The sequence below is a fragment of the Lepus europaeus genome, chromosome 2 (assembly GCF_033115175.1).
Source record: "Lepus europaeus isolate LE1 chromosome 2, mLepTim1.pri, whole genome shotgun sequence".
NCBI lineage: Eukaryota > Metazoa > Chordata > Mammalia > Lagomorpha > Leporidae > Lepus > Lepus europaeus.
Window position 1 is genome coordinate 131,777,469 of NC_084828.1, and position 17,200 is coordinate 131,794,668.

The following is a 17,200-nucleotide window of genomic DNA, read 5'->3' on the forward strand; positions in this document are numbered from 1 at the left end:
GCCCGCCTCTTTCCTGGGGGTGGGAGTTTGCTCCAAACTTTGTTTATGGGACAGTCCCGGAGCTGCTGCGGCCGCGCTGTCGGCGTCTCCTCCGCCTCCTTCTCGCCGAGAGCGAGCGCCTGAGGCCAGCTCGGGGGATGTGAGAGCCGAAGCCCCTCGGCTGCCAGGCACCGAGTCGGCTCGGGTTCTGCCAGTCGGGCCCCGGCTCCAGCTCCGCACGCGCGGGACGCAGCCGGGCGACCGAGGCCAGACGGCACGTTCGGGCGGGACGGCGGCCGCCGCGCACTCGGGCTCGGCTTCGCTGCGCGCCCAGGTAGTGCCCGCCGGAGCGCGCCCGCTTGCCCGGCACGGCTCCAGGGCGCCGGGCTCTCCTGCCTTCCGGAGTCGGGCTGGCGTGGGGTTGGCTCGGGGTGAGACTTCCCGGGGGCGGGCGGGGGCGGTGGGGAGGTGGGCTGCAGGGGGCTGCCGGCCGCGGGAGGCTGCGCCCTGTCCTGTGCCCCCAGCCGTGCAGCAACGTCCGCCATCCCCACCCTAAATCCCACCCCGCCCTTCCTTCTCCTATTCCCGGTAACTTCTTCGCTTCAAGAAAGTTGCATAATTCCCGAGGTCAGGAGGGACCCCTCCCCCACCCGGCCGAGCGTCTGGTATCCCGAGGCCGACACCGACCCGTCCTCTCCCTTCTCTTCCTCCCTGCCCGTCCTCCAACTGCGATAAGAGACTGACCTCCCTTCTCCCTGCAGAAGATGAATCCGGCCTCGGCGCCCCCTCCGCTCCCGCCGCCCGGGCAGCAAGTGATCCACGTCACGCAGGACCTCGACACGGACCTCAAAGCCCTCTTCAACTCTGTCATGAACCCCAAGCCCAGCTCGTGGCGGAAGAAGATCCTGCCCGAGTCCTTCTTCAAGGAGCCGGATTCGGGCTCGCACTCGCGCCAGTCCAGCACCGACTCGTCGGGCGGCCACCCGGGGCCCCGGCTGGCCGGCGGCGCCCAGCACGTCCGCTCCCACTCGTCGCCCGCGTCCCTGCAGCTGGGCACCGGTGCGGCCGCCGCGGGCAGCCCCGCGCAGCCCCACGTACACCTCTGCCAGCGCTCCTACGACCTGACCGACGAGCCGCCGCTGCCCCCGGGCTGGGAGATGGCCTACACGGCCACTGGCCAGAAGTACTTCCTCAAGTAAGTCCACCCGGAGCCGAGCGGGCACAGAATCCCCGCGTCCTCAGGGCCCGCGCGCCTTGTCGTGTGTGCGTGTGTGAGTGTGAGATGGTGCGTGTGCTCCACGGATCTTGTCCCCACCCCCACCCCCCCGAATCCCGAAGGCTGGATGTACGGACTGTCTGGGTGTGGACATACTTGTAAGGGACCAGGGGCAGAGCAGAGTCTGGTAAGGTTCATCGGCGTTCTGGAAGTACCAAGGAGAAAACAAAACTGGGGAAATGCTCACGGGACACGTCTGTACTTCACCCTGAATCTGGGGGATTGAAACAGGTTTCCCCTAGCACAGAGCCTTCGCGGCTTGCTGGACGGAGGGGGATCCCGTGAGAGAGAGGCTGGGAGGCTCAGGGCTGGAGGGGCCGTTGGTACAGTAGATGGTCTGCAGCCCCTGGCTTCTCAGGAGGAGCAAGCTGGGAAAGGGAGCAGCCGGGTGCAGCACCCATCAGGGTGAAGTAATGACCACACAGCACAGTGATGTAATTAGCAACTGGGGTGAAGTCCTCGTGGGCTGGCCTAATCAATTGTGTGGAAATTGGGTCAGGAGTTTTATGAGGTTGCACTGGGTCACCTAAAATACCATCACATCGGGCAGCCTGCTGCTTCTGCCCTTAGCCTTGTTCCAGCTTTCTGTTACAATGGGTTGGAAGTTAGGTTCGAGTTTTCTAATTAGAGCCTACAGGAAAATACATTCTCAAACACTGGAGGTTATTGTTTCCGTTGTGGTACCCTAGGATAATTACATTCCTGAGGAGAAACCAAGTTGGAACTTGAAATGTAGCTAGTGAGGTCATGGAGGGTCAGGCTAGCAAAGGCCTGGGTGGAAATGGTGCCAGCTGGGCCACTTGGTTCAGGATTGCCTGCACTTGATTGCACTCTCTGCCAGCGAGAACAACTCCTCTTCCAGGAACTTGCCTGTGTTCCTTTGGTGGAAGAACTTTCGTTCAGAAGTTGTTCTAAAACATGATGGCCCACTTAAAAAATATTATTCAAGTCTTTCTTGGCACTCCTATGGGGCACTTCGATTGCCATGAGAGAACTCTATGCATGCATCCACACAGATGGGTGAGGTGTATTACAGCCAACTCTTGGGTTCAGACTGGTGACCAATTTTTGTTCCTTCCCCTCCAAAAGCTGTTTGACAGCTTCTGCAAGGAGGAGTTCATTTTTGTTTCTGGGGTTGGTGCGATGCTGAGATCCAGAAACAGACTTGATGGCCGTTTATTTATTCCAAAGCTGGTCTTCCTGGGCTTGAACAGTACTGTGGACAAGGAGCTTGGTGCTTTGGCTTCTGCATGGCTAATTGGAAGTCTGGTAGGTGATGTCAAGACATGACATTTTTCTAAATCTGATACCGTTCCCAAGAATGACACTGATTCCTATAGTATGTCCTAATCCAAGCAGCTAGCGGCCTGTGTTACTTTTGTCTAGGCAAATGCAAATTTGCGTATTTTATTGTGACTTTTATAAAAATGGAAGAATAATAAATATAGATGGAAGCAGACTCTATAATTTCGGGGGATTCTTTTTGGTCTCAAATAGTTTTCCAAAATAAAAAAGAATTAAAAAAAAATAGTTTTCCAACTGTTTATGAACACACATGCACAAGGTATGTGTTCAGTGTAACTCTGATTATCAGGAATATGAAGTAAGAGTTGCGCTTGCCTAAGTAAATGAAAAAGATCCCTAAACAAAAGCAAAAAATTAATTTTATAATGTGTTTTGAATGATTGGAGTAGCTCAGAACTTCTTGTGAATTAGGGCAAAAATGGAAGTTAAGTCTTGGGTTTAGAGTAAGTTGCTGTCCTCCCCCCCCCCCCCCCCAACCATAGCCACTCCCTAACCCAGAGCAGGGGCCATCTTCATTTCACTTTGCATGCTCTGGGAAAATGACAGCTGAACAAAGTGTATCTGTAGTTGATTGGCCTGGGCTCATGCTGTCCTGGATATCTATCTATCTATCTATCTATCTATATGTGTGTGTATATATATATGTATATATATAAAATCTATCTATCTATCTGTATCTATATACAAGTAACTTAGAGAATTTAAGAAATTAAGTCATTGTGACTACTGTCTTTCAGAATAAGCAACCTGCCAAGAGGTCTCTGAGTTTCTTTGAGTGCTTTGTTTAAAGTTGGAATAAGGTAAATGATATGTGTTACATTTGTTAGACTTGAAAGGCAGTGTGTTTTGGTGGATTAAGTAGAACCTTGAAAGATGGTGGCAACCGACCTTGTAAGTGGAGCTAGCGGAAGAATCCTATTCAGTCTTTTGGGAGTTGAGGGCTTTATCAACCAGAAACCAGAGGACTTCAGGATGGACAAGGGACACTTCTGCCTCTTTGGCTAGGAAAGGACGAGAGTGTGACTTGGGGAAGGTCACTGGTTGTTTAGTGGTAGACCTTGGACTGTTTCTGTCTACTTACAGAGTTTTCCTTCCCTCCCATCCCCTCCTTTCCCTGTGTCACTTCCCTAGACAAGCTGTACGCTTTATGGGAAACAGAATCTGAACATCTGAGCTTTCAAAAGCCTTTTGTTGTTTTCTCCGGTAAGATTGTTTCAGGCATATGATGCAATCACGTCCTGGGACCTCCCAAAATTACCTTTTCTGAGTATTCACAGCTTCCTTGGTGTGCAGGCATTCCTTTAGGGTAATATGTAACGATGGAAAAACACAAGGCCTCTGAACACTGCTGCTTCTCTGATGTTCCTGGATCAGCTTGGGATGCATAGATGTGGAGCTCTACCCATTCTGACTTTTCACATTGATCCCATTCAGTTTTTTAAAAATTTGTGGCTATACATGCTTTGTGTACATAAATCAGAAAATGGAGAATTATAAAGAAGAAATGATCTAGCTTCAGATAAACTTTCCATCTTTATTCTTTTTTTAAAAGATCCATTAATTTATTTGAAAGGCAGAGTCACAGAGAGAGAGAGAGAGTGAGTGAGAGAGATCTTCCATCCACTGGTTCATTCTCCAGATGACAGCAATAGCCGGGCTGGGTCAAGCTGAAGCCAGGACCAAGGAGCTTCTTCTGTGTCTCCTACATGGGTGCAGGGGCCCAAACACTTGAGCCATCTTCTGCTGCTTTCCCAGATGCATTACCAGGGATCTGGATCAGAAGTAGAGCAGCAGGAACTTGAACTGGTGCCCATGAGGGATGCTGGCATCGCAGGTGGCAGCTTTACCAGCTATGCCACAGCACCTGCCCTGCTATTCACTTCTTAAACAAAGACTGTTTAACATTGCCAAAGCCCTGAGCCTGTAACCTATATTGATGCTTTGCCTAAAAGTTGTCCTTATCTATATTATAAGTGATTCTTAAAGTTGCAAATCCATGGACCACATTTATATAATTCCAGTTCTATAAAATGAGTCATCACCCTGCGTGTTAGGGTTGGATTTTAGGTTTGCACATTGGGGTCTGCTGTCAGGATTTCTGGGCCAATCAGAAGATGATATATCCAGCACCAAACTCAATGGATTTCTTCTTAGTCTCCACCAGTTATTTTGCATTCGTGTCACCTTTGAGTTTGTTCGTATTTGCATCAGGACCTTTTTTTTTTTTTTTTTTTTGACAGGCAGAGTGGATAGTGAGAGAGAGAGAGAGAGACAGAGAGAAAGGTCTTCCTTTTTGCCATTGGTTCACCCTCCAATGGCCACTGCGGCCTGCGCACTGCGGCCGGCGCATCGCGCTGATCCGAAGGCAGGAGCCAGGTGCTTCTCCTGGTCTCCCATGGGGTGCAGGACCCAAGCACTTGGGCCATCCTCCACTGCACTCCTGGGCCACAGCAGAGAGCTGGACTGGAAGAGGGGCAACCGGGATAGAATCCGGCGCCCCAACCGGGACTAGAACCTGGTGTGCCGGCGCCGCAAGGCGGAGGATTAGCCTGTTGAGCCACGGCGCCGGCTGCATCAGGACTTTCTTAAACACTTTTTTCTGGTATTTCTAATCGCCTTTTCATGTGTTTGTATGCTGTTTGTCTTTTTTATGATCTCAAAAGTTTTCTAGACACCTCACTCCATCTCTTCCATCAGCTCTTTCCCTGAGCTTATGTTCAGCTTCCTTCATCTTGCTGTGCTGGTCTGCGTTGACTGTCTTCAGGCTCCCAGCAGAGTTGTCATCCTGTCATCTTGGGACGTCTCTCCAGGGCTGAAAGTGCTGTTTCCTTTTCCCATATCTTCTTTCTTGGTTCATGCCCTCATTTTGCCACAGGCCATGCTGTAGTAACCTCTTAAGGAATGCTTTTGAGAGATACATTTTTGAAATCATTTTCCATCTAAAGGTATTTGCTTTAAAAGTTGTTCTCAATTTATTTTCCTTAAAATAGGAAGTGATTCTGGCTTGTTTTTTTTCTCTTTACAGGATCAGGGAGCTATTTTCATGAAGGGCCTTTTGTCATCCAAAATATGTTGTCTGCTACCTCTGTTTCCTTATGTGTAAAATGAGAATAGTAATACTTATCTCAGGGTGGCTTGAAAGATTAGATGAGATAACGCATTTACAGCATCTGCTGCATAATAGATGCTTGGGACAAGTTAGTTCTTGCCTTCCCTTCCCCTCTCTCAACTCATGGGCATGGTTCACTTGGCCAAAATCAGATGCAGAAACCTTGGCAGTAGGGTAGGTGGTTTTCTTTCTTTCCTTTTTTAAGATTTATTTAATTATTTGAAAGGCAGAATTACAGAGAGGGAGAGACAAAGTGGGAGAGATCTTCCATCTGCTGGTTCACTCCCCAGATAGCTGCAACAGCTGTTCTTGGGCCAGGCTGAATCCAGGAACCAGGAGCTTCTTCAGGGTCTCCCACGTGGGTGCAGGGGCCCAATCACTTGGACCATCTTCCGCTGAATCCCAGGCACATTAGCAGGGAGCTGGATTGGAAGTGGAGCAGCTGGGACTTGAACTGTTGCTCATATGGTATGTTGGCATTGCAGGTGATGGTTTTACCAAGTATGCCACAATGTCAGTTCTGGGTAGGGTGATAGTCAACTCCCGATTATAAGTATGGCTCTGAATGACAGTCTGGATCTGTCTGGAATTAAAATTTGCTTTTAAAATGTAAAGATTTCCTGTTTTAAAAAAACTTATATGGAAATGTCCCCCATGGGTGCCCTGTCACTTGGGCGTCTTGAGCAGAGGGTACCCATCCTGTTCTGAGGAGTGTCTACTTTTTGTTGTTTGGAACTTTCCTTGTAACTTCTAGTTGGGTCATTATTGTGCCTGAGATGGGGGAGTGGACAGCGATGGAGAAGGGGAAGACAAGAGGGCGGGAGGGAAGGTAGTTGACATTTGCTGATGACCTGCTCTTTGCCAGACAAGGCTGTGAGCTGAGTCAGCGCTTCCCAGAGAGATAGCACCGCATCACATGCCCATGGAAACGTTTTTCACAACCCTAGGTGGTTGTGTATGTATTCTCCCTTTAACCCTCCCAGTGGCCCTGTGAACAGGTACATGTTATTATCTCATTTTACTGTTGAGGAGACTGAGGCTCAATGAGGTTAAGTAAATGTTCCGGGGTCACATAACAGGTGAGTGGCAGAAATGGGATTCGAATTGCGTGATTCCAAAACCTGTGTTCCTACCCTCACGCCATGCTGTCTCACGCCAATTATGTGCTCATAATTAGCCCCTGTAATTAAATATTCTTGGTGACCAGATAACTCTGGAGTGGTGGATGGACCATTAGCATCTGCTTCTGAACTGAGCCTGGGTGATCCTATTTGGAGCTCTTGTGGCTGATGAGATAGAAATGATGAGAAACCAAGCAAACCAGAAACGGGTAGTATACCTTCAGTGAGTGCCTATTTATATATTTTATTCTCATCAAGATTTCTACCAGATAAATCCACATCATGTGGCAGTAAACACAGACACGACAGGAAGGGTGGATGACGGAGGTCCCCATCCATCTCAGCTGGTGGCAGGAGAGGGTGCTTTGCTGTGGACTTGTTGACAGTGCTAATTAGAAAATGTTGGTAGTTTCAAGAAGAAAGACAGCAATATTGCTGCTAAACTGCTTTTATATTGCGGCAACTAAAAATATGTGGGGGTCTTGAAAAGTTTTTAGAAAATGTATATTATGAGAAAACTACCCATGGATTTCAAAATTTTTTTTCCACCACAAAAAATCTTTTAATTTCATTTTCCTACAAACTTATTGACAAACCCTCGTACAGTGTGGTAGAGATCTGAGGCAGCGTTGAGTCTGTTTGCTAACAAACTCAGTTCAGACGTAGAGAATTTACAACCTTGAATCTCAGCTCTTTCTTCCCCTTCCTACCTGAGTTAAACACCTAACCAGAGGCAGGGGGTATGGAATCAGCCAATCTAGGGGGCAATTTTGTTCTTTTTTAAGAGTGATTTGGGAGAATGAGGACCCAGTAATTAGCTCATCATTGGAGGGCAAATTCTGAGAGGATGGCTCTTCTGCTCACTGTGGGGCACCATGAAGACTTTCTTGCGTGGAAATATTGGTAAAGCAGTGTTTTCCACAGTATATTCTCTGAAACTCTGTGGGTTCAGATGCTTTGTCAAAGAATTCCTAGACCAATAGGTTTGGGGATATGTGGCATGCTCTATCTTGAAGATTCACAATATACATTGAAAATACGAAAGTTCCTTTTTGGAAGAACTATTTTCATTTAACCTAGTATTTCACAAACATGTTTGAATGAATTCTGAATGTTTTTATTTTAACCACCATCTGTTAGAACACACATAGGGATGTTCTACAGAACACACTTTGGGAAATCTTTTTGTGAACTTCATTATTATTTTAGAGTTGGAGTTTCATGTTTGAGGATAGTTATAGTTTTCCTTTTCAGTGTGTTTTATGTGTATTTGTTGTCTTTTCAAATATTTATTTGAAAGGCAGTTGCAGAGAGAGGGGGAGTGGGAAAGATGGAGAGATCGTCCATCTACTGGTTCACTCCCCAAATGGCCACAACAGCTGGGGCTAGGCTGGACTGAATCCAGAAGCAAAGAACTCCATTTAGATCTCCCATGTGGATGGATACCAAGGACTTAAATGCTTGGACTATTATCTACTTCTTCCCAGGTGTATCAACATGGAGCTGGATTGGAAGTGCAGTAATGCAGGCACTCTGACATGCTATGTGGGCATTGTAAATGGTATATTAACCCATTGTGTCACAACACCAGCCCCTTCATTTATATTTTTTTATTTAATAGTCAATTACCAAAGCTTACAAATATGTGAGATGCTAAGAATGTAGCCGTAAGAAATGGCTCAAGGTGCCGACGTTAAGCTGCCTTATATGACGCCAGTATCTCATAGGGGGACCAGTTTGAGCCCCCATTTCTCCACTTCCAATCCAGCTCCCTGCTAATTTGCCTGGGAAAGCAGAACATGGCCCAAGAGCTTGGGCCCCTGCACCCACATGAGAGACCTGGAAGAAACTCCTGTTTCCTACTTCAGCCTGGTCCCACCCAGGCTGTTGGAGCTGTTTGGGGTGTGAACCAGAGGATGGAAGATCGCTTTGTCTTTTCCTCTCTGTAACTCTGCCTTTCAAATTAATTAATTAATCTGGAAAAAAAAAAGAGAAGAAGTGGCTCTAAATATCATACAAGTGGGATATAGAGGAGAAAGCCAACACTTACAGTCCAGTAACAGTGTAATAGTATCATAATCCTAAGGGAATTCCATTCTCAAGTATGGCAGACTCCTATGAGGAATTCCAATGTGGGAGCTTGTAAGGCAAATGACTAAAAAAGAGAAAAAAAATCCCAACATTTCTTCCTTGTCAAGTACCTACCATGGGCCAGGCGCTGTGCTTGGATGACACAATATCAATTAAGACAAATACCATTTTTGCCCTCATGGAGATGGCAATACAAGAAGAAAGAGAAACAAGAAAATGATCCACTACAGTAATAGTGATTGTATCCCAGTCCTGATTTTAGAGACTGGACACATGCATGTGAATGTGTGTTTATGTGTTTGTGTGTGTGTGTTGCATGAGAGAGGAAGACAGAGAACACATCACATATTGGTGATTTCTGAAATGATGGATGATATTTGTTGTCTGATTTCTACATTTCTGGAGAGAATAGGCCTTGTACTATAGTAAACAAGTATTTCTCCTTATATCAGTGTGGGGGTTATAAAAAATTCAGGGGAAAGCAAGCAAGCAAGCAAACAGCAAGTGAGGCTTGAGGGTGGAATTGGCCAGGTGTGGGGCTGTGTAAGCGGTAGCTCAGTATCTGACAACTGGGTTTCATGGTACTAAATGGGTGTTCTTTGGGAGCTGCTTGGGTGTTTCTTACTTTGAAATGAACTGAACACAGTAGTTGCTCAAATCTCAACCAAAAAAAAATCGGCACAGAAGTCCCCTGAGGATAAAAAACAGGCTAGTGACAAATCGTAGGTGACATAGATTTCTTTCGCCTTGTTCTCTTTAGTTGCATGTGCTCCTTCCTGGGCTCAGCCTTTAGTCAGTGTCCCGTGGAGACGCAGCAGATGATGAATAAGAAAGGAAAAGATGATGTTCGCCTGCTCAGCGGGAAGGAATGTGCACTGAGTGCGCAGGGCCATGCCGGGCGCAGTACACACCTGTGCAGGTTCATTCCTGTCTTTATTCCAGGTTTAGGCGCTCATGGGGGCTGCTCTTTCCTGAAAGACCTGGAGCTGATTCAGCTAATTGACAATGAAAAGTCCTTGGAGCCCCTTGAGTGCTAGAAACCGTGGGTGCGAGGAAGTGTGGGATTGACCTGTCACCTCAAGCAGCCGGCGGGCTCTCTGGGGAGAGAAGAGGAACCCAGATAAAACTAGCTAAACAGCTGGTTCCAACCTGTGTGGTGCTGTAGCCTCCAGAGCTGCACCTGGCAGGGGTGGCTTGGGAGCCCTCTTGAGGTGTGCCCTAAGTCAGTTATTTTATTATGGTTACAGGTCCGAAACGTGCAACCGTGCTGAACAGAAGTTGGTTTCTCCCACTGGCTGTTCTCCTTCCAGCCTGGAACTTGGCACAAGCCGATGCCTGTGCCTGGAACATTATTTCCCCACTTTTGGCCTGGTTAATGCCTTTGCTGCTTTTAGGCAAGGGCTTCTGGCCTGCCACAGGCTCCACTCTTAGATGCGCTTGCTACCTCTGCCATAGCTCCCTGAGTCTCAAAGCCATAGCACTGGTCCCCACGAGGACAAGAATGGTGTTTGTTTTGTTGATGTTGTAAAAACTGGACGTAATGCATGACACACAGTAGGTATTTAATAAGGAAGAGATCCTGTAATTTTTCTTTGTAAATATTTATTTATTTGAAAGAGTAACAGAGAGAGGGAGAGATCTTCTGTCTGGTGGTTCACTCCTCAAATGTCCAGACTGAAGCTAGGAACCTGAAACTCCATCTGATTCTCCCACATGGATGGCAGAGGTCCAAGCACTGGGCTGTTATTTGCTTTCCCAGGTGCATTAGCAGGAAGCTGGATTGGAAGTCGAGCAGCCGGAACTGGAACCAACACTGATATGGGATGCTAGCACCAGAAACAGTGGCTTCACCCGCTGTGTCACAATGCTGGTCCTAAAATCGTGTGATTTTTCTTTTCTTTTTTTTTTTAAGATTTATTTTTACTTATTTGAAAGAGTTACAGAGAGAGAGTTCTTCCATTGGCTGGTTCACTCTCCAAATGGCCACAACGGCTGGAGCTGAGCTTACCCAAAGTTAGGAGCCAGGAGCTTTTTCCAGGTCTCCCACGTGGGTGTAGGGCCCTAAGGACTTGGGCCATCTTCTCCTGCTGGATCAGAAGAGGAGCAGCTGGGACTCGAACCAGCGTCCATATGGGATGCTGGTGCTTCAGGCCAGGGCTTTAGCCCAGTGCACTACAGCACCAGCCCCGGCCCTCCTCCCCTCTTTTTTGGTCATCTTTTGGCCATTTGCCCTGCAAACTTACACATTGGAATTCCTGATAGAAATCTGCTGTGCTTGAGAATGGAATAGCATCATGTCTGTGCTCCTTGGACTGACAGTTTAGAATGGAAGTTCCAATTTTGGGATCGCAGAAGGTTGAATGTTCAGAGAAGTCTCGGTAAAGGAGGTAGGACATAGACGGGGTCTTGAAAAATGGGAGAGATGTAGTGGGTAAGCAGTCAGCCCTTTCTGGAAAGAGGGAATGGAAAGAAATGCAGTGTCTGAAGTGATGAGGATGTGTTTTTCGGGCCAAGAAGAGTCTGGCTTGTCTGGGATAAAAGATAAGTGCTGACTGCCAGATGACCACACGTCCCAGATCCTTTTAAACCTTCTGCTGGAAAATGTCAACTTCCCTACCTCTTGCTTTTGAAATACACCAATCCTAGCTTTATCTGAACATGGCGTAAGACTCCATCGGTGTCCCCTGTGTTGATATCTTACTAGTTGTTTAGAGAACTAAGCATTTTATACTGACTTAAAAGATTGTGAGAATGATTGAGCCTTTCGCAACAATTCCCCTATCCATCCAGCCATAGACTTACCCATCTGCCATAACTTCAGCTTAGTAAATGTAGCCTTTGCTCTCCACGGCTGTGGGGTACCAGCTTAACCCTTGACTCAAGGCCCGCCCCCACTGAATCTGCCATGTCTGCTTATAAATGAATAACTTTTGCGTCTAGTTCCAAGAATACTGTCCTGTGGTTTTTGGGTAGTTTCTCTGAGGCTGAGCAACTGGGCACAGGTGAAATTAAGATTCTGGAACCACAGTCCTCCTGCCGAGGCCCACTGAGGCCCTGTCCTCAGGCCATGCCTTGCCTGAGCAGCCAGTGGCCTCCCTCTCCAGTGCATGCTTTCCAAACTCACAAGTTAGTGCCTGCAGATGGCCTCTGCAAATTAAAAGAAAGAAATTTTTTGAGTTAGTCATAAACAAAGCAATTAAATAGCAGAAAACATACACTGTGAGAAGTCTCTTTCATCCCGCCCCATCTGCCAGTGCCCCCTCCAGAGCCAAGGTTTCTTTCTTTCTTTCTTTTTTTTTTTTTTTTAAGATTTATCTATCTATTTGAAAGTCAGAGTTACACAGAGAGAGGAGAGTCAGAGAGAGAGAGAGAGAGAGAGAGAGAGAAAGAGATCTTCCATCCACTCCCCAGTTGGCTTCAACGGCCAGAGCTAAGCTGATCTGAAGCCAGGAGCCAAGAACTTCTTCGGGGTCTCCCATGTGGGTGCAGGAGCCCAAGGACTTGTGCCATCTTCTCCTGTTTTCTTAAGTCAGAGGAGAGAGCTGGATGGGAAGTGGAGCAGGCAGGACTCAAATGGGTGCCCATATAGGATGCCGGCACTGCAGGTGGTGGCTCTACTCGCTGTACCACAGCGCTGGCCCCTAGGGTTTCTTTCTGTCTTTCCTGAGAAACTGAGTATAAGCATGTGTGTCTGTATGCAGTAAATGCGTATGTCCACCTAGACCATTTTCAATACAGTACTCATGGTCGTGAGCTGTTCACGTTCTTCAGGACCTCCTGTTTTTCCCTAAGTATATCATGGAGCCCGTTAATCTTCTGCACATAAATATCTGCTTTACTTCTTTAAGGACTAGACAGCATTATTTCACTGTATGGCTACATTGCATTTTTTTTTTTTTAATAAAACCTGGTTCTCTACTGTCCAATATTAAATTTGCTTCTGACTTTCTCTTTTTAATGCTGAAGGTCACAGATGCCCAAATACCAATGGAGAGAGCAAAATGGGGAGTAAATTCTTCTGATCTTCCTCAACAGAAGTATCTTTTTCACTAGCTTCTCTGTGAACAAATCTGTCTGTTGTGTACTATCAGGAGTCTGCTTATCTTACTCAAGGGTGATACACGGGTCTGGCAAATGGAGCCCAGAGTAGATGGCATACAAGTGTGAAGTGGGTGCTCATATCTCAGTGCTACTCAAATGGTGGTCCCTGGGCTGAATTGGTATGCAGCTGTAACTGGCCCCCAAAGGGCTCGGGTATAGACATCAGAGTGTTTGGCAAAATGGCATTGCCATGACATCCGAGCTCCTGATCAGTGGAATTGTCTTGTGAAACAGAGTATTTTGGGTGTGTCAGACTTGTGTGGTGAGTCACATGTGGTCTGAGCTGTGTGCATCACATCCACAACAGGACTGCGTATTGGTATTATTGGTCTTGACAGAACGGCTGTTCACCAAACTATCAGGCAGTTTGAAAAGCACTGATCTGTTTCCCTCCCTCCTTCCCTCCCTCCTTCCCTTCCTTCCTTGCTTCCTTCTCTTTTCCATCCATCTTTTTACCAATCATTTTATTTTTCCATCCATCTTTATGACTATTTTACCTGTCAAATCAAGCAATCAATTAACCACACCTATCATTAACTTAAGACTAACCAGTCTAAGAAGTTGAATAATAAGTGTCAATATGGAAGCAAATTGTACAACATAAAGATTGTACTTTATCTGTTTTTGAGTACTTCGCACATCTTATGTCTTTGACCTCTACACTAGCTCTGTCTCAGACATAAGCCTTGGGACACCTCAATTTTGAGCACTCCGGTTACATCCAGTGTCTGTTCTTTAGAGTGTCAAGCCTGCAAGCATGCCAGCCACAGACGCAGGAGTCAAAACACAGTGATGGGAAAAAAATACACATACTCGATTGTTTATTTAAAAAATATGCCTTTGTGATGGCTTTTCTGAAAATATTAAGATATGGTATATTTGTCTTCCAATTTGCCTGTGAAAGACGTTTCAAAGATTGAGGAAGCAACTGTAATAAAGCAGACAATGCAAGAAATGATAAATGTGACTAAAATGAACAACGGTACTTTTAGTGACTAGATTTTATTTGGTGGGCTGTTAAAAATTCTGGCTTTTGGGGCCTGTGCTGTGGCGCAGCTGGTTAATGCCCTGGCCTGAAGCGCTGGCATCCCATATGGGTGCCGGTTCTAGTCCCGGCTGCTCCTCTTTGATCCAGCTCTCTGCTGTGGCCTGGGATAGCAGTGGAAGATGGCCCAAGTCCTTGGGCCCCTGCACCTGCGTGTGGGAGACCCGGAAGAAGCTCCTGGCTCCTGGCTTCAGAACAGCTCAGCTCCGGCCGTTGCGGCCAATTGGAGAGTGAACCAGCGGATGGAAGACCTCTCTCTCTCTCTCTGTCTCTACCTCTCTCTGTAACTCTGACTTTCAAATAAATAAAATAAATCTTTTTTAAAAATTCTGGCTTTTGTTAAAAAAGTAATACACAGTAATAAAAAAGTTCGAACAGAACTGAAGGCTACAAAGTGAAGCGTTAACCCCACCACCCTGACTCGGCCTCCTGGGGTTATTCCTCAAAACTAACCGCTATTGACTGTGTATCCTCTAAGGATCTATAATGTGTGTGTGGGGGTGTGTGTGTTAAATTCTGGAGAACTTGGGGGTAACGTTGTGGTGCAGCAGGTCAAGCCGCCGCCTGGGAAAGCAGAGGAGGATGACCGAAGCCCTTGGGCCTTTCCACCCATGTGAGAGACCTGGATGGGGTTCCGGGCTCCTGGCTTCAGCCTGGATGAGCTCTGCAGCCATTTGGGAACTGAACCAGCTGATGGACGATCTCTCTCCCCCTCTCTCTGTAACTCTGCCTTGTAAATAAGTAGATGCGACGACTGATGGGGGGTCTCCGGGTAAAAGGCCTTGTTGGAGAAATCGTTGTTCAGAAGCTGGGATTTGGTTTTATGGATCAGGAAATTTATGTATTTGGGGCTCCAAAACTAATCAGATTTAAAGATTTTTACTTATTATTTGAGATGCAGGATTAGGGGGCCGAGAGAGAGAGAGAGAGAGAGAGAGAGAGAGAAAGAAAGAGAGAGAAGGATGTCTCCCAAGTGATGATTCATTCCCCGAATGGCTCCAACAGCTGGGGCTCAACCAGGCCAAAGCTGGGAGCCAGGGACACAATTCACGTCTCCCATGTGGGTGGCAGGAGCCCAACTACTTGAGCCATTGCTGCTGCCGCCAGGAGCTGGAGCTGGGCATTTAACTGAGTTGCTGTGATATGGGATGCAACTGGGTCCTAACTGCTCTGTTAAATGCTTGCTCCTGGGGGTACAAATTTTACTTTCAGGGTCCTCAGAACTCATCAGCAGTGACTGAAATAATCTCCATTCTGGAGCGAAGGCACTCACGAGAGTGATTTATTTATTGGAAAGTTGCTTTTGTAGGCCGGGAGAAAAAGGAGTGAAATAATTTGAGACAGGATTACATCAGGGTAGTGAGAGAAAGAGGTGAAGGAAGATTTGCAAATTGCTGGCTGTAAAATGACACAATGATGTCATTACACTCTGATTGTCGTGAGCAGTGTTGAGAGGGCTGGAAGTGGGGGAGGGGGTTGTCAACACGCTGAATTGGAGATGATTTTAAGATATCCAAAGGAGTTACCTGGTGGGCGGTGAGTACTGTATAATGAAGGGGCTTCAAAAAGCTCATGGAAGTGAGTGGGCAGTAGATGCAGGTTCCCTCGCAGCTTGGGATGCTTGTACCCCATATCAGAGTCCCTGGGTTCAAGTCCTGGCTCCACGTCTGATCCAGCTTCCTGCTGATGTGACTCCCAGCAGGCAGCAGGTGATGGCTCAAGTACTTACATGGGTCTCGGCCACCCATGTTAAGAGACTCAGACTGAGTTCCTGGCTCTTCGCCTCAGATTTCTGTCTCTACCATACACACACACACACACATATTGATAAAAACTGTTCATGGAAACTATTATGAAAAAACGGTTCTTGGATTTCAAAGTTTTTTTTTTTTAACACCAAAATAAACATACCTTTTTACCTTTTTAAAAATATTTTTATCTATTTGAAAAAGAGGGAGAGAGAGGGGAGATCTTCCATATGCTGGTTCATTCCCCAGATAGCCACAACAACCAGGGCTGGGCCAAGTTGAAGCCAGGAACTCCATCTGGGTCTCCCACCTAGGTGGCAGGGGCCCAAGCACTTGGGGCGTCTTCCATTATTTTCCCAGAAGCATTAGTACAGAGCTGGATTGGAAGTGGAACAGCCAGGACTCCAACCGAGGTTCTAATATGGGATTATGGCATTGCAGCAGCTGCTTAATCTGCTGTGTCACAATATTGGCCCCAAACTTATCTTTTAATACCACTTTTCCAACAACTTTCTGAAGCCCCCTCATATATTTGTAAGATTAGTCAAATGCACTTAAGGGGGGGCCCATACTGTGGTATAGTGATCTAAGCCTCTGGCTGCTGCTTCCAATCCAGCTCTCTGCTATGGCCTGGGAAAGCAGTAGAAGATGGCCTAAGTGTATGGGCCCCTGCACCCATGTGGGAGACCTGGAGGAAGCTCCAGGCTCCTGGCTTTGGATTGGCCCAGCTCCGGCCATTGTGGCCATCTCTCCCTCTCTCTATCTGTAACTCTCTCAAAGAAATAAATAAAATCTTAAAAAAAAATGCAGATATGGGTGAGATCCTTTTGAGAGAGGTTATCTCCATAGTGTCTTCCACAGTGGCTGCACCAGTTTACATCCCCACCAGCAGTGGATAAGGATAGCTTTTTTCCCACATCCTCGTCAGCATTTGTTGTAAAATCGGTATTTTATAACTGAGATACGTTATAAGACTTGGGTAAAAATATTACTCTAATTGATGTGATAATTACTTGCTGTGAAGAAAATCAGACTCTGCTCTTAGCTATGGCAAAGTCTTTGTCACAGTTGGTAGCACGTGGGACTGTGACTACCAGGACTCATTATACAGCCATAAAAATAGCAGATTATATTTGGAGAATACCAGTTAAAACTTTATGGCTTAGAATATTAAGTAACTAGTTTTCAGGAAAGTGTGTATCTTTCCTCTTTTTGCTAGAACTGATTTGGATAGTTGGAAGGGGGTTCTGGAGTTAATGCTGGTAAATTCTCTAGGCCTCTTTGCCCTTTCCCAGTATAGGGTAAATAAAGTGCTTGATGATGTCATGCTGGTTAGAGTTTGAGACCAAATACGTGTTGTAGTTAAAGCATGATTGTGTTTAAAAGGCTGTTCTGCCGCGTTTTGCTGATTGCAGCACCTGGGAG

At 46.7% G+C, this 17,200-nt stretch overlaps 1 protein-coding gene across 2 annotated transcripts in view; it reads left to right on the top strand.

The window, feature by feature from the left end:
* The first annotated feature begins 221 nt into the window (after positions 1 to 221).
* The window catches only part of WWTR1 (WW domain containing transcription regulator 1), a 150,746-nt gene continuing 133,767 nt past the window's right edge, over positions 222 to 17,200 (top strand). The window contains exons 1-2 of one of the 2 annotated variants that reach the window (XM_062213196.1): positions 222 to 313; positions 741 to 1,174. In XM_062213196.1, coding sequence (XP_062069180.1) covers positions 744 to 1,174 — 431 coding nt within the window. In that variant the 5' untranslated portion in view covers positions 222 to 313; positions 741 to 743. Of the gene's footprint in view, positions 314 to 337; positions 411 to 740; positions 1,175 to 17,200 lie in introns of those variants that run through there. The other variant, XM_062213204.1, reaches the window with a different exon arrangement.